Here is a 21638-nt window from a genome sequence, read left to right on the forward strand (position 1 = left end):
TGTGATGAATATCTAGCCAAGCAATGCTTATTTTCAAGCTTTATTATTTTTAAAATATATTTCGAAATGGATTCTTTATTATTGTCGTGGTCACTTTTATAATTGCTAGTAACATCATTAAGTTTGCCATTAACTAAGGAACTAAAATGCTCATTTTAAGGATACAGATCAATGTGATACAAATATAATATATTTTATTCTTCATCGCCCTGTTATTCATCGTACTAGAATCTTTTGCTTACAATGATTTTGTTTTTCTTTTTACATGGACAAAACTTTCTTCATTCAACCGTAACACAAGTGTTTTGACTTGAATTGCTTTTAAAATTTTAAGCTTTTATTATTTTTCACTCTGTTCTTTTGAATTAAACCCATTTCTGGTTTTTGATTCATTCCAGTAATATTTCATACATCAAATGAAGAACTGTAGTATCTAATCTAAGTAAAATCTAGAAAAGATCTTATGAATCTGTGTTTGAACTGCTTGTAGAAGTATGATGCTTTCTTTACCCAAACAGAAAAATGGAGAGAGAATAAGAGAAAATGAGAGCTCCCATCTCCACAGAGTTACCATATCTAATTGAATATCTTAAAAAATATCCCACAGTCAATTTAGAGAGAACTCAAAACCATTTACCACATTCAGACACTGACTCACACTGACACACAAGTCAATAATTAAAAATATTTAATAATTGTGACAATTTCTTCTCTCTTTCTCTTTCTCTTTCACACTCCATAATAATATCCCCATTCTCTACACTTTAACCAAAATTTAAGACCAGAAACATTTAATACCACTTATGACGATGATGATTCATTGATATCTGATTTGGATGAAAATTGGAGAGAGAGAAAAAGGTGGTAGTAGGAATACACAACCATCAATGACAATCTCTTTGCTTTTAACTTTTTTCATGCTACTTATTACGCCTCACACACACATTTTTTTCTTTCTTCTCTGCCCATCCATTTGGGTAGCACGCTTTCTCTCTCTGTATCTCTCTCTCTCTCTCACAGATGACACAAACCTCACTTTCATTTATTAGATATTTTTATTTCCATTCTTTAAAAAACAGTTTATTATCACTATTATTATTTATGGCAATATATTTTCCTTCTCAAAACTCCGTACTCTGACAACGACCACTGAAGGATGGTGGCACATGCCTGCAGTCACATCAGGTCCCAACCAATGGCTGCGATTCAAATGTATGGATCATCCAACGGTTCTGATTCTCTTTGTCGAACATCTTCTCTCTCCTCTCACTTTCTCTCTCCTGTGCACCCATGTCCAGCTTGGTCGGGACCCCCTTATATATGGCAAAGACCCTTCCTTTACGCTCTCCCTCTTTCTTTCTCTCACCTTCTCTCTACTCACTGTGCGTTTCAAACCCAAAAATCCTCACTCGGGTCTCAATCCGAAAGCGATAGGCCACAAAAGAGGGCCTTTACTTCCTCATACACTCACTTCTTGTGGCTCCTTCCTTCATCATCTTTTGATATTTCTTCTTCATTTTTGCTTTCTTCTTGTTCAGTTTCCTTCATGGCGATCTTGGAGAACGTGACACGTATGGTGTTGTTGTGTGGTTTCAATTGGGTCGTGGTTGCTGGGTTTGCTTGATGTTTTCCTTTTCTGGGTTTTTTTTCTTCTTTACTTTGGTTGGCTGGGGTTTGTGAGTATGTGGAGCTTAATGGATCCCTTTGAAGGGGTTTGGGGGTGTCTTTGATTTTTGGGAAGTTGGGTTTTTTGTGGACATGGAGTGCATTGGCAAGTGGGAGGGGAACATGGGGGAGTGCAATAATGATAATTATAATAATAATGGGTTTGGGGAAATTGAGGAGGGAGTCTCTGAGCTAGGGTTCCATGTGTTTCTGTGATTGCTGAATACTGTGTCTTCAAAAGGAGGAAAAAAGGGAAAGCTTGATATGAAGCTTTCAACATCAGGGTTGGGTCAGCAGGGACATGAAGGTATCCATTCACTCAATTTTCTCTCTTTTCACTTTTCTTTTGGGAAAAATAAATTATTTAGCTCCCTATTCTGTGCTCTTGGTTAGGGTGAACTTCAAATGTAAATGATTATTATTAGTATTAGTGTTAGTCTTAGTAGGTGTCCCTTTCAAAAACCCTTTCGAATTTGCTTCAACTTTGGCTTGTTAGTTCTTAGTGTTCTTTCCTTTTTTTATTTTTTTTATTTCTTTTGATTTACGATGTTTTTTTTTGGAGATAATTTGATGTGGTATGATGATAGGAGGGGAAAAGAAGTGTTTGAATTCAGAGCTATGGCATGCATGCGCGGGTCCCTTGGTGTCCCTACCAACTGCAGGAACTCGTGTGGTCTATTTCCCTCAAGGTCATAGCGAGCAGGTGCTTTTTTACTCTAATCCCTACTCTACTCCTGGTTGTTTCAATTTTGTCTACTTTACTGGTTATGAGGGTTGCACAGCTTTCTTCGAATTTTGAGATTGGAAGCAATTCAATCCAGTTGTGGTGGATTTTGATGAATGGAGATTGGACTAAACATGTTCTAAACAATGGTTTTAGGTTGCTGCCACAACTAACCGAGAAGTGGATGGGCACATACCCAATTACCCCAGTTTGCCGCCCCAGTTGATTTGCCAACTTCACAATGTTACAATGCATGTGGGTATTATACCTTCCGTGTTGCTTGCTATGATAGTTGAGTTACTTCTACCTCCCACTAGAGTAGACTCAGTCAACTAGAGGGTGTCTTGATTTTCAGGCAGATGTTGAAACAGATGAAGTGTATGCTCAAATGACGTTGCAGCCATTGACTCCGGTATTTTGTTGCTCTTTTGAAGCTTTGGTGTATTGGTGATAGAAATATTTCTTGTACATGGAATTGAAAAATGTGTCTTCGATCGAATTGTAGCAAGAGCAGAAGGATACGTTTCTTCCCATGGAGTTGGGCATTCCAAGTAAGCAGCCTTCAAATTATTTTTGCAAGACATTAACGGCAAGTGACACCAGCACGCATGGAGGGTTCTCTGTTCCTCGTCGTGCAGCTGAGAAAGTTTTCCCTCCACTGGTTGTGTTCATATTTTCCCTTTGTGTTTCAATTCTGGTTAGGCATATATATATTTTCTCTTCTTTCTCGGCTGTACAGGATTTCTCACAGCAACCACCTGCGCAAGAACTAATTGCTAGGGATCTCCATGATGTTGAGTGGAAGTTCCGACACATTTTTCGGGGTAAGGATTTATTTCTTTGTTGTTTCAATTCTTATTATTTTTGCACTTTATAGGACTAGTTCCACTAAGTTGAATAGGATTATGATAATATTGTCTGTTCTATGATCGTAATGATACACTATTTTATACATCCACCATATGTGGACCCTGATTTAGCACTTTGCATTACCAAAAAAGACCATCACTGTACAACTATTGAAACCTTTTTTGTATGCTAAAGCTGTAGTAATGAGAATGAAATGTATTTATTGCATCACTTCATTAGTGTAACTAGATATTGTTGTGTGATAGTTATTTGCCTTGCTTCCTTATGTTCCCTCATAATTGCCCCCACTTTATCGTATTATCTGTCACTCTAGAAGTCTGTATCAAACCCTTTGTCAATGTAGAAAATCAAGGAAGCATTAATAACTTTTATTCTCTACTATCCTTACATACTGAATCTCTCGTCTGAACACATAATGAATCTAACTCTTCTAACATTTCTTCCTATGAAAATACAGTTCCAAACTAATATTTATACTTTGAAGGAATGAAAGGTTCTGGTTCTTTGGTCTAAGAGGTTGAGATGTTTCCGAAATGGGTCATTTAATACGAAGGATGAATTTTTTAGTAGTTTACTACCCCTGGAAAAATCTAGTCTAACTTCTGAATAGTTTCCCCCCTGAAATGCTATGAGAATTGGTTGATAAATGTTCTCATTATTTAAGCTTTTGAAGAATCCTTTCCACATACTTGTAGTAACATTAGTAAGAATGATGCTTTAGTCATATTTTGACTCACTTATAAGCTGCTTATAGTAGTACATCACAATGGGAACTTTTGAAACTAAAATTTACTGTTCAAGAAATATCTGACTATCTAATAATACTTTTTGCAAACAATTGGGGAACAGGGCAGTGGACTGTAGTCAACTAGACATGTTCAGTGGAAAATTAACCTTTTTCTTGTTTTTGGGACTTTACCTTGATCCCTTCAAAAGAAAACCTGATAACTGATAAACTGATGCAGCAACTCATTAATTAGCTAGAGAATGCTCTCACGTGATAAAATCTCACTGTAAATTTGAAGAATTGGTGTGAATTAGAAGTATGAACAGGTTCCTTTATTGTGAAGTATAAAACAAATTAGCAAATTAGGTATAAACACAATCATAATTGATGCTGTGAATGTGTTATTATTATGTTTTCACGAAAAAAGTATGATGATTTACCTTATCAAGAGCTTCTTGAAGTTTTTCCTGCATTATTATGCTTGAGTATGACATGTGTGACATTATAAGCATAGAAATAATAGTGTTAAAGAGGTGTTGGGTTTAGAATAAAGATACCGAGTAACATATTGCAAATAAAAAAGAGGTATATATTTATCAAATTGTTATAAAAATTCAATTATTGCTATATCACATGAAGGAAATGTTTAATAGGATTTTCCAGTTGCTAAATGTTAAATTATTAGTATTAGTTTTTTTTTTCAACTTATCATGGATTATTGGTTTCTATAAATTTAGTGTTTGTATTAGTTAAATCTTACTTGTATTAGTAGACACTCACTCATAAGAGTAATTGGAAAAAGAAAAAAGAAAGTAGGATGGTCAATGAAATAGTTGAGAAGACCAAGGTAACCTAATAATAGAGATTCAAATTTTGATTAACTAGGGTAATTTTGTTTTAAGATTCATATACAATGAAAAAATGGTTTTCAAAAGTTAGTGTGCTTTATTTTTTGACCCCTATATAATTTTGTCTATTTTTCATTCCTATGAAATTTGAAGTCACCCTTTTTAGTTCTTATGAAATGCGTTTATTTTATCTTTTAAAATATTTTTCTTTGATTTTCATCCCTAGAAAATTTCAAATCACTGTTTTTAGTCCCTAATATTCATTTTAAGATAGATAAATAATATTTGTTTTATGAATTTTTTTGAGGTGACATGTGCTAGCATAATGTTAATCATTTTCACTTAGAACGTCCTTTTAATTACTTGTCCAACACGGAAGTGGTTAATCTTGTCGTATTATACTAGGGATTAATAGTGACAAATTTTCAATTTTAGAGGGACCAAAACCAAAGAAATCTTTTCTGTAGGGGGCTAAAATAGAAACTCACTTATTGTGTAGGGGCTGAAAGCATAGTTAAACCTACAAATATCTACGTCAAGTGACTTTAAATCTTAACCATAATTGTATGTGTTCCTACAGAAATCTTTTCTGTAGGGGGCCAAAAAAACTCACTTATTCTTTAGGGGCTGAAAGCATAGTTAAGCCTACAAATATCTACGTCAAGTGACTTTGAATCTTAACCATAATTTTGTGTTCTTACCCAGATCTTGAGCGGAAACTTATGGACAGGTGATTAGATCTTAGTAGTGGTTTGATGACTCCTTTTGTATGGAAAAGGGTTCCTTGCGGTTGAGAAGTGGAAGATCTACTTGTAAAAGACTCTTCACGCATAAGTTAGTGAGAAAGTTATGATCTATGGGTGAGAGTGAGTGTTATGAAGTGAGTATCCTGTTGAAAATACTATGTGTATTTATAAGATTAACATAGGCAATGAGCCTGTGTTCCAATTATAATAATACTTACCTAGGGAGTATAATAACATTATAATAAATAGTAACACAATAATAAATGATAACCAACATACCAAACTATCGAAATTTAGTCATATTATGTAAATATGGGCCAAATAGGTGTGGATTGGGCTCTTCCATAATGAAGAGACTTAAACAGTTTTATTGGGCCGCACTTTTTAGTATGTCTATTGGATCGGGAAAGAACAATATATAATGAAAATATTCTGTTCAATGCAATTATTTTAGATTAGTAATGGATAAAACAACTTAACCTTATGTATTATAAAGCAAAATTATTAACTATATTTGATATTGTGAAGTCTTTATTTCAAGAGAATGGTGATGAAGCAATAGAATGGATAATTTAACAAGTGATACTTATATTCCTTTCATTTAGCAATTTTAACTTTTAGACTTATTAAATCTCATGATTCTTATTGATGTTACAAAATTGCACAAATTCATTAATGGATTGTTAAATGCAAAATAAATTTAGATTCATCTTGTGATATGATAATGGTATTGAATGGTAGGATTTGCAATGTGAGTTGTGAGATTCTAAATTTCTAACAACTATAGAATAGACATTTGTAACAATAAAGTTAGAGTGAGATTGAAATTAATAGTGTTGGATTGGTAGAATTGCAATGTGAGTTGTGAGATTCTAAATTTCTAACAAGTATAGAATAGACATTTGTAAGAATAAAGTTAGAGTGAGATTGAAATTAATAGTGTTGGATTGGCAGAATTAACTCCGTCGAAAGATTATTTCAATCTGTCTGATAAAAATGGTAAGAGGAGTTAAAAAGATAGCAAAGAGAAGCTAAGAATCTGAATACTTAAATTTTCCTGATGTGGCTTAAAAGTAAGACAGAGAAAACTGTCGTGGCAGTTTCATAACCATCACTGCTCCATAGTCCAAGCTTTAATTTTATAAATCATAATAGCTTTTGTTCAGATGGAAACATACCATTCATCAATTATATCTATGGAAACGTGCTTTCTTGGTATTTATCAAATCTTTGCTGTACTGCTTACAAAAACTGCGATGACCATCTCTGACATCAATCAAGGAAGTTAAAATTATCCGTTCATTGTGATGATTTCTGCTCTCTGCTTCAACATTGATCACACATGTGCTCATTTTTATGAGATTTCACAAGATTGATGTGCTGGACTGTGAAATCAGTAGGATATGACAATGTTATCATACTGGCTTAGTGGTCCATTTTCTGAATCATAAAACCCTCTCACAGTATAAAGAACCCAATCCAAGAATGGCTTCTCCAAATCATTCCAGTCCTTTTGCCTAAAACTCAGATTCAATTGCGGGCTTTAGGTGCATGATTTTGAGATTTAATTTGGAGGTGCTTCTGGTTGAGTGTCTTGATGGTCAATCTGTTGATGCTTCAATGCTAGTACTTGACTGAGACAGTATTTAGTTTCTCAATTGAAAAGCAGTCAACTTTGCAGTGGAGCAGGTGATGATATTCTAGGGCCTCTTGGTGGTGGTCATTTGAGTGTTGTACAATGTCTTTTTTAATGTGGGACTGTTGATCAGTGGATGGGCTCTGTTATATTTGCAAAAGCTTAGTATTTTTTTCTTATGAGGTGTCACCTTACTTTAGTTATGACTTGTAACATATGCATTTTAATGGAATTTTAATCAATAGTGGCGTGATTTTTAAAGTGGTCAAGTGACAATTTCCTTTCTCAATCCCTTGGGTAGGTTTTTCTGTGTCGCATTTTGACTACCATGGTCATACTGGATAAATAATTTTGAATTTAGAGTGAGACTTTTGCTAGAATCTTGAGGCAACTAATTAAAGCACCTTAGTGGTTACCAGTGTCTTGCTCATCTAAATTGACTTGAAGATCGGGGAGATATGCTTCTTGCAGATGCATAAAATATATATTGCTTACCACTTGTTAGCATTTTTTCTGCTCTTTTCATTTGTAATATGTATAGCAAATTCATTAACTTTAAAATTATTTAATATCAAGATATCAATTTGCAAATCACAAAATATTGACTATCTTGGCAATGATATCAAATATCAATTGAACTGTAGCGAATAGGTTGTGCAGGGGTCTGATGTCCTGTGTAACTCCCTGTGAGGAATATGAAGGATACCCAAAATTAAGTGATCTGAGCGTGGAGAAATTATAGTCTCTTGTGGCTATTCAGTTTCACTACTTAATTGAAGAAAGTATAAACAACTTCAAAATATTTTGAATCTGTATTATATCCCATAGGAAATATACTGGATCGTTTAGGGAAGCCTATTTTTCAGTAATAAATAATGGGACTTATTCAAATCTTTATGGAGTAAAAAACTCCGCCCATTATTATACAACACACCAATGTTAATTTTCTTTTACCTCTTGGCTAACCTTAAGTACCTGCATTGGCTAATAATCCTTGAATTTCGAATGTGAGGCTAAAAAATTGATTTTGTTTGGTCAAATCCTGCAAGATTTTAGGTTACACAAATAGAACAACTTAGCAAACATTTGCTTTGACGAAAACATTTATGCTAGCGAATCTGTATTGAACAATTACTTTAATAGCTTAAAATTTATTTTAGCTTGTGAAGCTAGCTGTATTACAGACATGGCAAGCCACTACATTATACCTTTTGATGATGAACATCAGCTTCTTCAAAGGAAATTCCAAAATTGAGGTCTTTAGACTTCTACTGAGCCTCTTGTTTTGTACTTTGTTAGGCTAACGTATTTCTATCAGCCCTTTTACAATATTTGTAGCTTGTGATTTTGTTAGGATATAGGGTATTTGGATATAATGGGAAATGGGATTAGGGTAGAAGGGAGAGGAATTGTATAAATAGATTGATTGTATAGTTAGAAGGCACTTTTGGAGAGTTAATTGTTGACAGGTTTTGACTTGTGAAGAGGGTTAAGCCTCTGTTACCTACTGTACAGACATTGATACTGTGAATAATATTCAATATTCTTTCTTTCTTGTGTTCTTGTGGTGAGAAGGAGCGTTCTTGATTAGGTTCACAATTTAGGAACCTATCAGATTTTCTGTTTTTGAAATATAGACAAACCTATTTGATGAGTAACTGGTGACTCCTTAATGTTTGATGTTTCTGTTTTAATGGAAAAAGAACCAGCTTTGGACCCAGAAAAATACGCTATAGCGAATTTTTTATTAAGCTAGAGCTTGTTTGCCAGGACCATTGTTAACCATACTAATTATTGTACTTTTATTATTTCTGGAAAAAATACCTTTTTTTTTTTACATAAATCTCTCTTTAGACATGAGTGTAAGCTGCTTTGAATACATAAATAAGCTAAATTCAAACACTTATGTTTGACAAAACATCGTTAATGTAGTTGTATTTTTTGCATAATGTTATATTCTATTTCTTGCTTATAATTTCAGGACAGCCGAAACGACACCTTCTTACAACTGGCTGGAGTGTATTTGTCAGTGCCAAAAGACTAGTGGCTGGGGATTCTGTGCTTTTTATATGGTATTTATTTCATTTTATCTTGTGTTACTTTTTCTCACCCTTGGATTCTGCAAACTGCTTTTTTATTCTCTTACAAATTGTTAGGAACGAAAAGAATCAGCTTCTTTTGGGAATACGAAGAGCCAATAGACCGCAAACGGTCATGCCATCCTCAGTTCTATCCAGTGATAGTATGCACATTGGGCTTCTTGCAGCTGCTGCTCATGCTGCAGCAACTAATAGCTGCTTTACAGTGTTCTATAATCCAAGGTTGTATTTATTATCCATGTATCTATTTTTGAAGCTGATATTTGTTAGAAATTATAATGTGCACTTCCATGGACAGGGCTAGTCCATCTGAGTTTGTCATACCACTTTCAAAATACATTAAAGCTGTGTACCACACACGAGTGTCTGTTGGTATGCGTTTTAGGATGCTTTTCGAGACTGAAGAATCAAGTGTACGCAGGTAATTTTAGCCATCAATTTTTTTCTTCAGGGTATTTTGACTTTTTTTTACTCTATAAATTGTTCACTTTTTTCTTCCATTTCTTAGATCAGATAATTGTATTTTGAGGAGTAATCATAGTTATAAACATCTGTAACAAAGCTGTCTTTTAAAATAGCGTAGTTTATTGGTAAATGGATCTTTGGTTATAAAATAGATTTACCAGTTTCCAGAGTAATTTGTTAATAGTCAGTTGCATATTTTTTAAATGCATTCAAATTTTGGGTTTAAGAGAAAAGAGTTAGCAGCGGCAATCTGATGGAGTGGAAGCCAATTGCTAAGTGCTATTCTCTTGTAGGGTATTGTACTTTTGCCTATACTTTTCCTTTATTAATGCACAGGCCACCATCGTTTTGTAGGTATATGGGTACTATAACTGGCATAAGTGACCTGGATCCTGTTCGGTGGCCGAATTCTCATTGGCGGTCTGTTAAGGTAAAATCTTCAGTGTAATGCATATTATTGAATAACGTTTATATGAAAATGGCCCTTTACATGTCTGTTTTATGCAGATAAATTAGGTTCAATCCCAAATTTTAAGATTGTACAAGAGTTATTTTTGTCATTTCTAGCTTTCCTTGATTGCATGGTCCTCCAGTGTCCCTATCACATAATTAATTTGTAGTTGCAATAAACTTTGTTCTTATGTGACTGCTGTCTAGAAAGATAGCGGCAAGGTTTTAACAGGTCGAGGGTTTTATCTTGAGTAGGTTGGCTGGGATGAATCAACAGCAGGAGAGAGACAGCCAAGAGTATCATTGTGGGAAATTGAGCCTTTAACAACATTTCCAATGTATCCATCACTGTTTCCTCTTAGATTGAAACGGCCATGGCATCCTGGCACCTCTTCTTTTCATGGTACATGTCTGCCTCAATACCATTTTTCACTTTGAATCTTCCTTTTGTATGTGAAGTACATCATAGAATCAACGTTATGATAACACTAATGCTATGATTGGATGAACCTTGAGAACATTTTGCAATTATATTATTATTCACATTTCTCCCTCTCACCATCAACAAAAGACGATAATTTATATTTTTAAATATCCATCTCCCACCACTTTTTTTCTCCACAACTCAATAATGTAATTATTGTAGGATGGTGCTAACATAAGGGAAATGATTCAGGAAACAAAAGCAAGACATGATTTATTAGATAAGAATGTATTTGTTATACTAAAAACACAGCAATGTTTTTTTTTCCAAAGTAATTGAAAGCATTTAGTAAGGTATATTTAAAGCTCTTTGACCAGGATTCTTAGGCATTAAATATATTTTTATCTCCTGTCGTGTCTCCTACCCCATCATTATAACAAGTGGCCATGGTGGTTTTGAGGGCACTTTTTTTGTCTTCTTTCTTCACAAAGGATATTGTTACAGATGGCAGAGATGAAGCGACGAATGGGCTAATGTGGCTGAGGGGTGGACCTGGAGACCAAGGTCTCAATTCCCCGAGTTTTCAAGGGTCTGGTTTGTTGCCATGGATGCAGCAGAGAATGGATCCAACTTTGCTTGGAATTGATCATAATCAGCAGTACCAAGCCATGTTTGCATCTGGTTTGCAGAACTTAGGGAGTGGAGATCTGATGAGACAACAAATGATGAATTTTCAACAGCCTTTCAATTATCTTCAACAATCAGGAAACCCCAATCCTTCTTTGCAGCTTCAGCAACCACAAGCAATTCAGCAATCCGTAACTTCTAATAATATCCTACAGCCGCAAGCCCAAGTATTGGCAGAGAACCTGTCGCAGCATCTCCTTCAGAAATCACACAATCGCGAAGACCAAACACAGCAGCAGCAGCAGCAACAGCACACTTATCAAGATACTGTTTTACTTCAAAGTGATCAGCTGCATCAAAGGCAACACTCTGGTTTACCTTCACCATCATATTCAAAACCAGATTTCTTAGATTCAAGCATGAAGTTCCCTGCTACTGTTTCTCCAGGACAAAATATGCTGAGTTCACTTTGTCCTGAAGGGAGTGGCAGTCTCTTGAATTTATCCAGAAGTGGTCAGTCAATGCTGACTGATCAACAGTTACCCCAACAACCATGGGCCCCAAAGTTTACACCTTTGCAGGTCAATACTTTTGGCAACTCAATGCCCCATGTTCAATATTCTGGAAAAGATACCGCAATGGTGTCACCACACTGTAACTCAGACACCCAAAATCCTATTCTATTTGGTGTCAACATCGATTCATCTGGCCTTCTGCTCCCTACCACTGTCCCTCGTTATACCACCGCATCAGCTGATACTGATGCATCAGCAATGCCATTAGTGGAGTCTGGATTCCAAACTCCTCTATACCCTTGCGTCCAAGATTCATCAGAGTTGTTGCGAAGTGCAGGGCAAGTTGACCCTCAAAACCAGACACGAACATTTGTCAAGGTTTGAATGATAAATATTATCTTTTTTCAAAATGAAAGCCCTTCTTTTTCTTAAATATTTCTGTTTGATGTCCTTTAAACAGGTTTACAAGTCAGGGTCGGTAGGGCGGTCACTTGACATCTCCCGGTTCAGCAGTTACCATGAGCTGAGGGAGGAGTTGGCACAGATGTTTGGTATTGAGGGGAAATTAGAAGACCCTCTTAGATCAGGCTGGCAGCTTGTATTCGTCGACAGGGAGAACGATGTTCTTCTCCTTGGAGACGATCCGTGGGAGTAAGTTCAACTTCAACTTGTGATCTAAATTTTAATATGCTATGCTTGTTTCACTTGTTCATGTTTTCTGACATTTGTATTTCATCCTTTTGGTGTGTGGATTTGGTGCATACCCTTTTGTAGATCATTTGTGAATAATGTTTGGTACATCAAAATACTTTCACCTGAAGATATCCAGAAAATGGGAGAACAAGCCGTAGAATCCCTTGGTCCAAGTTCAGGACAGAGGCTGAATAGCACTGGTGCAGATTCCCATGAAATTGTTTCTGGACTTCCATCAATAGGCTCCCTTGAATACTGAGAATTTTAAAATGTATTCTCTCTCAGATCCCACGGTTAAGAAGACTATCACACATCTTTAGTACTTCTGTTGAACACTACTTTCCGACCATGCATATCTGAATCAATATATACTGTATTGTCTGTCACTTTAAACATCGATATTATTTCTTAGAGTACTGTTGAGATTTTCAGGACAAAATATCTCTCATGAGAAACTAACGACAAACTTTGTGCCAATTTGTAACCTGTGTTCTGGAAGCTAGAAATAGTGTTACTGTTACTGTAGCATTTGATCGATCCCAAGCTGTACTGTAAAAAATCCATGCATTTATTAAACAATAAATAAAATTAGGAGGGTAATACAAATATAATTTCTCCTGTTAATAAAATTTAACTTTCATACTTCAATTTTAATACAACCTCTTCTATCCTAATTTTTTAAGCCTATTTTATCTTTATATAAACATATATCGTGCATGAAATTTGTCTTCAACTGTTTTTGTTTTCAATATATATATATAATGAAGTTATTACAAAGTGAGTGAGGGATTGATTCGATTGACATTACTTATCTTTATAAGATTGACTAATAATTCAAGATGGAAAATAACATGCAAGTGAAATTAAAACTTTTTGTCAAATATAAACTAATTTTCTCTTGAATTTGCTATTTAAACCAATTTGACATGATAAATATTGGGTCTAGGATAAGTCTAAGATTCTTTTCGACAAAAGTAAGCTTATATATGATATGAAGTTTAAAATTTTGGTCATATAAATAACAAAAATATTTTATTCAGGTCAAAGTTTTGCAAGTGGAGATTATGTTACAATTCTAAAAAACAATAATAGTATAACATTGTAATAATTACATACCATTAGCAATAATTTCGTAATATAATTTTTGTTAATTAAAATAATATATCTAATGTTTTAAATATGAATGGTGACTGACGGGCATTCTTGATGAATGTTTAATAACAAATTATGGTCGAATAATAATTTATCCAATAATAGCAATAATAATAATAATAATAATAATAATAATAATAATAATAATTAGGTAATATATAAAATCATATTAAATAAATATAGTTCAAAATTTTAGCAGAAATTAAGATAAAATCAGAATTTTGTAATTTATAACATTAAAGTTTAAGTTAAATTTAGGTTTCACAGTTTTCTTTTACTTATATGATGATTTTTTTTTTATTTTGTTCGACTTTTTTAAATTTGATCCATTTTTTATAAACAGGTCTTTGGAATTATTTTTAAAAATTTATAATAGCTACGTTACTGAATAATAAGTGGCGTAAGAAATAATTGCACAAATTAAGGTTAATTTGTGTATGAAATAGATAAATAATTATTATAATCACATTTCATTATTTGGAATGATTATCATTACTAATAAAGAGTAGTTAGACATCAAATTTACTATGTTATCTATTAATAATGAAAGAAATATGAAATAAGTGTAAAACATAAATAAGAAATAACACTAACTAAAGATAAAAAATTAATATAAAATAAATATAATATATTTAGCATTTCTCTTGGTGCATATAAATAGTATGTATCAAGTTTGTTACAAATATAATCAATTCTTAATTTTCGTCAAGACTTAGTGAAAATATCTACTAACTAATCACTTGAATTGATGAACTCAATCTTGATATCTCCGGATATAATCTTCTCTTTAATGAAATGACATCTTAATGTAGTTGGTCCTCTCATGAAAGACAAGATTAGAACTAATATGAAGAGCAACCTGATTGTCACATATAAATGTCTTATAGTGTATATTATGCTTCTACACTAGATCTTGCCACAATATTTTGTTTCTTGCTTTTCCAAGAGATCAAGTTACCACCAATGGAGACATAGTATCTAGATGTAGATCTTTATCAGAAGGAGATATTATCCAATCAATATCAAAATAACAAACCACTCTTATATGGTTACTAGAACCATATAACAACCATTTTTCAAGAGATTATTTAATGTACTTTAATATACGAATAACTACATTCCAATGATTTTCAGATGAAGAATTAAAGAATTGGCTTACCACACTAATTGTAAAGGAAATGTTAGGATGAGTAACTGTAAGATAGTTCAATTTTTTAACCAGTCTTCTATATTTCTTAGATAGGTTTCCGTTTTGGTAAGAGTTTAGTATTAGGATCCATGGGTGTGTCCACATGTTTTGAATTCATCAATCCACTTTCCTCCAAAATATCCAATATTTCTTTTGAGATATAACAATGCCATAGTTGGATTGTACCACCTCAATACCTAAGAAATATCTAAGTTTGTCAAGATCTTTGGTATGAAAATTGTTACAAAAATGTTGTTTCATACGAGAGATGTCATGATTATCACTGCCTATAAGAACAATGTCATCAACATATACTATCAAGTAGACAGATCCAACACTCGAGTGACGGTAAAACACTGAATGATTTGCTTCACACCGAGTCATACCAAATTATTGGATAACAATTCTAAAATTTTCAAACCAAACTTTGATACCATGTTGAATATAATAAAAAATTATGTATAAGATTAATTTTCCTTATATTGAATATATACCTTCTATTTATAAAAAAAAAATATAAATAAACCAAAAATATAAATAAATAATAATAATAAACTAACTAAAGATAAAAAATAAATATAAAATAAAAATAATACATCTAACATCACTTAAATTTTAAATTTTAATAAAATATAAATATTTATTAGTAGGAAAGAGATTACACATATAAAAAAAATGATATATTAGTGCCATATATAACTATAGGAAATATAACCTGTGAGAAAAAATAGGAATGATTTTATTTTGTATAACGTTTACATAATATTATATAATCAAATAAATATTAATGATTTAATTTATGATAATAATATTTTTTAATTTGAACTCTATGTGACATAACTCCAAAAATATTGAAAAGTGGTGTAATAATTATTTATCTCTATAAAAATAAAGTAATTAAATAATATAATCAACAATACCAGAAATTATTGATATTACAAATACTAAAATATAATTTCTTTATTTTGTTTACACAGTTTATTTTTCTTCAAAGTTATTCTGTGATTATAACTATTGTATTATATATAGAGAGAGAAGAAGAAAGATGTCTGAAAGCAATTGAAGAACCTAAGTGGTGATATGAGAGAGGCTTCATTACAAACCGGGGACATTCATCTGAGATTCTCTTCCTACCATTTCCTTTGGTTTTGATTCTCCCAGAGAGAGAGAGAGAGATGGGAGTGCTTTCCAATATGATCGACCGTGAAAATCTGAAACTCGGTGATCACATTTACTCTTGGAGGCAAGCCTACATCTATGCGCACCACGGTCTCTTCGTAATCCTTTTTTGTTTTTGTTTTTTTTTTTTATTTTCATTTTTTTTTTCAAATTTATAATCTGTGTCACTGTATTTGCTTATACTTGAGATAGATTGAGACTTTTCATGTTTTTCCTTCTGAATTAAGTTTGCTTGGGGTCATCAACTTCGACCCCCGATTCATATTTCTTTTCTTTTTGGGGTTTTTAGGGTTTGTTAGAACTGTTCCATGTTGTTTTTATTATTATGTGTTGCATTGAGAATCTCTAATGGATGCTGGGTGGGGTTTGGTTAGTTTACAATATGAATTGTAGATTCACAAAGTGTCTTGTGTTGGGTTGGCATTGACGATATATAACACGGTCTAGCTGCAATTTTCTGCTGAATGTAGAATCCAGCATGCTGAAGGGCTGGCGCCGCAGTTAATTTTGGCTTAAGCTTAGTTGCTTTATTATTCACAAATGATGTTCCTGCATAAAAAAAATGACCCTAAATTAAACCATGAGAGATATAAAGGGATAGCAGTGATGATTGTGTCTTGTACCTTTGAATTTTCCTGAATTCTACTGGGACAGAGTTGGTTCTTGCCTTCTATTTGTTGGTGATGAAGTGGGGGTTATACTGTAACTCTTGTAGTTTTGGTTTTTATTGAAGGCCAATTGCTTAAATTACTCGCAATCTTTTGTGTTCAATTATTTATGGATGAGTATATTAGGGAGCCTATGATTTTAACCCTCAGTTTTGATATCCGAATTTTGAACCATTCTGTTTACAGAAGCACATGAATGGGGTTGATATTGCTAACGGATGTTTTGTAGATTTGTTCTTATGAAATTACACGTTAGTGATGACACTTATCACTGTTCTGATTGGGAATACTAGTTGTTAGAGCTGTCAAAACAGGTAACTCGGCCTGACCCGACTTGATCCAGTACGGGTTGATCACTTAGTGAGTCAATCCAACCCAGCTTATTTATTAGCGAACTGAAAAAATTTGAACCCGACCCGACCCACCACGGGTTGGTGGGTTAAACGGGTTGGTTCATTGGCTCACTTAACTTTTTTTCACCCTCTTCTTCTAAGATTCTTATAACATGTTACTTTGATCAATCAAATTAAAACAATAATAATTGGACTAATTGATATAAAAGAAACTAAAAAAATTGAAGAATCTAAATTATTAAGCAGTATGTATTTATTTTGTATTTATTAATATAAAAAAAATTAAAGAATCATAGTTATCATAAGTAACATGTGTTTATTGTAAATATAGGATGTTTAAATATTGTAAAAATATTGTATATGTTTAAATATTGTAAAAATATTGTATATGTTTAAATATTGTAAAAATATTGTATATATAGGATGTTTAAATATTGTAAAAATATCGTATATGTTTAAATATTGTATATATAGGATGTTTAAATATTGTAAAAATATTGTATATATTTTTCCGTGTTATTAATTATTAGAAGTATTGTAAAAATATTGTATATATATAGGATATTTAAATATTATAAAAATATTGTATATATAGGATGTTTAAATATTGTAAAAATATAGTATATGTTTAAATATTGTGTGTGTGTATATATATATATATATATATATATATATATATAGTGTGTGTGTATATATATATATATATATATATATATATATATATGATGTTTAAATATTGTTTAAATATTGTATATATAGGATGTGCGTATTGAATAATTAATTTAATTAATTTAATTTCAATAAAAAAATTGGATTTGACTAATGAATTTGATTTAATTAAAAAAAATAGGTGGATTGATGAGCCAATCCGACCCATCACGGGCTCAATCCGACCCATCACGGGCTCAATCCGTGTGAGCCGGGTTCTTAGTGAGCCAGGTTAAAATTGGCTCGCATTAAAATTTTCGCATATTTTTACAACCCAACCTGGCTCAAACCCATGGCTCACGGGTTTCAACCCATTTTGACAGCACTACTAGTTGTGTCTCAAGATCTTAAAAAATTCTCTTATGAAATTATTCGTTGAATGTTTTAGTTTTCCCACTTTAGTGGCTTACAATTGTTATTTGAACTAAACACTGATATGTTTCATGGCTATGTTCTAACTGTCGTTGTACATTCAAAACTGAAATCTATAACTATTAGTTTCTTTATGATCAATTGTGCAATTCTTTTATGTACTTTGGTGAACTGTGTGACTCATTTATTTGTGCGGTCAATTGTGGGCGATCTTCAATCTTTGTAGTTTTATTGTGCTGTTCCCTAAATACAATGGAAATATGTAACATCTACAACTGGACATACGCAATAAGTTAGAAATTGGACTTTCTTTTGCAATTTATGTAAGATAACATTGAATCCGATGTTTGATTAATTTGGAAACAAACATTTCTAATTGCATGAGTTATGAAACTGCTGAGATTACGGGATGAATTAAATGTCAATGAGGACATATAATGTAGAGGTTGAATGTTTTGCAAGGCTGCTTAATATTTTGTAAAAGGAATGATAGAGGTGGGGTGATAAGTTATAGGTTGTGTGTGCTCACTTGCTTTTTAATGTGTAAATGTGCTACACTTTTTTGTGGGGTAGTAAAAAATACTTGGGCTCTGTGTGTACAAAAGAGGACTTCAAGATAGAAAAGATATCATTCACAAGAGTTTTAGGATTAATAAGCATTTAGGTCAGATTAATGATGCCAATGCCGTTGATCCTGTTGTTTGGTTTAACCTTTTTCTATTTTTTGAATTTTGGATACTTCAACTTGAATTGAGCTAAGAACTTGAAATTTCTGTTTATTTGTGAATTGTATTGAAATTTTCATCTTGGTTTTGCCGATGGTTTTCATGTAAAATACCAGGAATATATGTTGGCTGTGGAATGGTGGTCCACTTTACCAGAGGAGCAGGTCAAGAAATTGGAACAGGGACTGTGTTGGACAATTTCCTTTTAAGTTCATCTCCCACTCATTCGATTGACACTCCATGCCCAATATGTGCTGACCAAACTAGGACCGATGGTGTCTTATGTTCCTGTTTGGATTGTTTTCTTTCTGGTGGCAATCTATACATCTTTGAGTATGGGGTATCACCTGCATTTTTTCTAGCCAAAGCTCGAGGAGGTACCTGCACTCTTGCTCCATCTGATCCAGTTGAAGATGTCCTTCATCGTTCTTCATTTCTTCTCGAAAATGGGTTTGGTGGCTACAATGTTTTCAAGAATAACTGCGAAGACTTTGCAATTTACTGCAAAACAGGCCTGCTTGTGTCCACAAACATCAGTGTTGGTCGCAGTGGGCAATTGGCATCTTACGTATCTGCTGCTAGTACTGTAGTTTCCACACCGCTTCGTTTTATGACCACCAGTTTCAGTGGTTTGGCATTGGTTAGTGTTGGCATGTACTGTGTCGGAAGGTTGATGTCTGATATTGGAGTACGCCGTGATGTGCTGAAAGTTCCAGTGGAAAGGCTTACAGCTACACCTGGCCTGGATATATCAGAGAGGACAACTGAGATGGCCAAGGAAGATTAATGTTGTTGATGGTTACTGGTAGACATGTGAAGTTACATTCAACTCCCTCCAACATCTACTGTTTTTATTTCTGCAGTTTATATTTATGTGACATGTTCATAAACCAATCTATCATTTGGGTGCAAAAACATTCTCGCTACCTTGTTAATATATTATGAAACACAGGATTTCCCCTATAGCTTGACTTCTGTTATCTAAATAACGTGACAATAGTCAGGTCTGTGCAATATGATTCAGACCAATATTATTTTTGCTTACACTAACCACCTGATTCACAGTTGTCGATGAAGTGCAACTGAGCTCAGAGGCCTTCTTGGTTGTAAAATTGCACACACCTTATATCACGGGCAACATAAAAGATTGAAAGGTACTATGACTTTCACAGATCTAAGTTTCTGTTTCCAGTGCATGGTTGTTAAGGTGTGTATATGTATGGAGTATACAGAAAAATATGCGACTAATTTTACGTTCATCTATCATTTTAATGGCGAAAAAATGTGCGAAAGATTCACGACACATTTATATTCTATGTTGTGCTATACGGGATATATTCCGACCATACAACTTCACTTTAGTACAAATTTTATTCCGGTATATTTTCTAGACCTGATTTTGGATGGTTTTAATTTTTAAGTTTCATAGTTTTAAAAAAACTACAAAAAAATAAAAATAAAAATAAAAATCTTAGTTCAGAGTAGTTTTTCTAAAATGAGTTTTTTTAATATTTAGTTTCAAAATACTTTAATAGTGTTGAAAAAGAAAAAACCCAATAGTGTTGAACTTAAATTTGAAATCTGGACCATAAAATGGTAGCCCATAACAAATTCGTATTCAGTTAACAAACGCAGACAACACACATATATGGGGTTTGTTAATTTGTGTATGCTTGTTTTTTTGTTGGTACATTTTAGCAATGTGTACCATATTTTAGTAGACAAAAATATCTTAATATATTATAGATTTTAAGTTTTAAGGTTAAGGGTATTTTAATAATTTTCATTCTTAAATCTAAAAAAAAAAAAGAAACCTCCAAACCCGTATTCACCTCCCTTATTCCTCTCAACTCTTTCTCTTTCATCTCTCTCACTTCAACATTTTTTCTGTCATCCTTACGCTAGTCTATATTTCTTCTTTATAAATAGAGGATCCTATGTGTATATTTAGCATGACATTAGAGTCTAAGGTTTTTTTGAGGGAAAAATTTGTGTTTCCTTTGCCACTACACCCGTTGTCGGTGACGACACCGTTTATCGCTGCTGGCGACACCATCGTCTATGATCATTGTCTACTGTTACCACTATCGAAGTTTTGGTTTGGACTGAAAATCACACGGTTTTGATCGTCTCGGTCAGGTAACCACCATGCCGTTAATGACGCCTTCATTAGAGCTCATATGCGCTCTTAGGACCTTTTAAAGTCGTGGATCTGCTCCCTTTTTCGTCGTCCATGTGACACGTCTTGTCTCCTTTTAAGCAGGGATTTAAAGTGTCGAGGTTGCTATTTTTCTTCTTTCAAATTCATCGTGTGTGGTTGCACGTCTCGTCTCCTCTCAGGCAGTTATGTAGAGCATTGAGGTTGCTCTTTTTCCTTTTTCAGGTGTCTTGATTGGAGAATCTTGGATATTTAAGGTTTCTTTCTCATTCATCAATGGTTTCTTCTGTTGTTATCTCTTCTAACCTCTCTTCTGTCATAATTGCGTTTGACTTGTCCATATATGTTTTTTCTCCCGTGACAAAGATGGTTTTCGTTAGTTTATTTATACCTATGGTGACTCTTCAACAATGGCCTCTTTATCCACTGGATGTCAATAATGCATTCTTTAAGGGCAATTTGCAAGAAGAGATTTACATTGACCAACCTCTCAGATTTGTTGCTCAGGGGAGTTTTCTGGGTTGGTATTTCATCTTCTATGTCATCTTCACAAATCTTTAACAATTTGGTGTCACTCGAGTATAGAAGTAGATATTTTCATTAAGTCTTTATGGATTATATTAGTAACAAACTTGGTGCATACGA

General features: G+C 33.4%; 2 protein-coding genes across 2 annotated transcripts; both read left to right on the forward strand.

Moving 5' to 3' along the window:
• Positions 1-1332: 1332 nt before the first annotated feature.
• LOC106764792 (auxin response factor 8) lies at positions 1333-13026 on the forward strand. Its single transcript, XM_014649191.2, has 14 exons — positions 1333-1972; positions 2253-2368; positions 2546-2644; positions 2745-2801; positions 2895-3050; positions 3129-3213; positions 9198-9288; positions 9373-9537; positions 9614-9736; positions 10135-10210; positions 10486-10633; positions 11159-12174; positions 12257-12447; positions 12571-13026. Exons 1-14 carry the CDS (start codon positions 1930-1932, stop codon positions 12746-12748), a joined length of 2544 nt encoding a protein of 847 aa, XP_014504677.1. The 5' UTR covers positions 1333-1929; the 3' UTR covers positions 12749-13026.
• A 2840-nt stretch (positions 13027-15866) lies between these two features.
• LOC106765344 lies at positions 15867-19849 on the forward strand. Its single transcript, XM_014649926.2, has 2 exons — positions 15867-16099; positions 18952-19849. The coding sequence occupies exons 1-2, from the start codon at positions 16006-16008 to the stop codon at positions 19620-19622; spliced, it is 765 nt and encodes a 254-aa protein (XP_014505412.1). The 5' UTR covers positions 15867-16005; the 3' UTR covers positions 19623-19849.
• The last annotated feature ends 1789 nt before the right edge of the window (positions 19850-21638 follow it).

The sequence above is a fragment of the Vigna radiata genome, chromosome 6 (assembly GCF_000741045.1).
Source record: "Vigna radiata var. radiata cultivar VC1973A chromosome 6, Vradiata_ver6, whole genome shotgun sequence".
NCBI classification, from domain to species: Eukaryota; Viridiplantae; Streptophyta; class Magnoliopsida; order Fabales; family Fabaceae; genus Vigna; species Vigna radiata.

Bases quoted from the DNA above. Each gene is read 5' to 3' on its own strand.
- LOC106764792 (XM_014649191.2), top strand. From the start codon at position 1,930: ATGAAGCTTTCAACATCAGGGTTGGGTCAGCAGGGACATGAAG. The intron at 3,214-9,197 runs GTAAGGATTTAT...TTATAATTTCAG, and splicing joins GTTCCGACACATTTTTCGGG to GACAGCCGAAACGACACCTT. The intron at 10,211-10,485 runs GTAAAATCTTCA...TATCTTGAGTAG, and splicing joins CTCATTGGCGGTCTGTTAAG to GTTGGCTGGGATGAATCAAC.
- LOC106765344 (XM_014649926.2), top strand. From the start codon at position 16,006: ATGGGAGTGCTTTCCAATATGATCGACCGTGAAAATCTGAAACTCGGT. The intron at 16,100-18,951 runs GTCTCTTCGTAA...GTAAAATACCAG, and splicing joins CTACATCTATGCGCACCACG to GAATATATGTTGGCTGTGGA.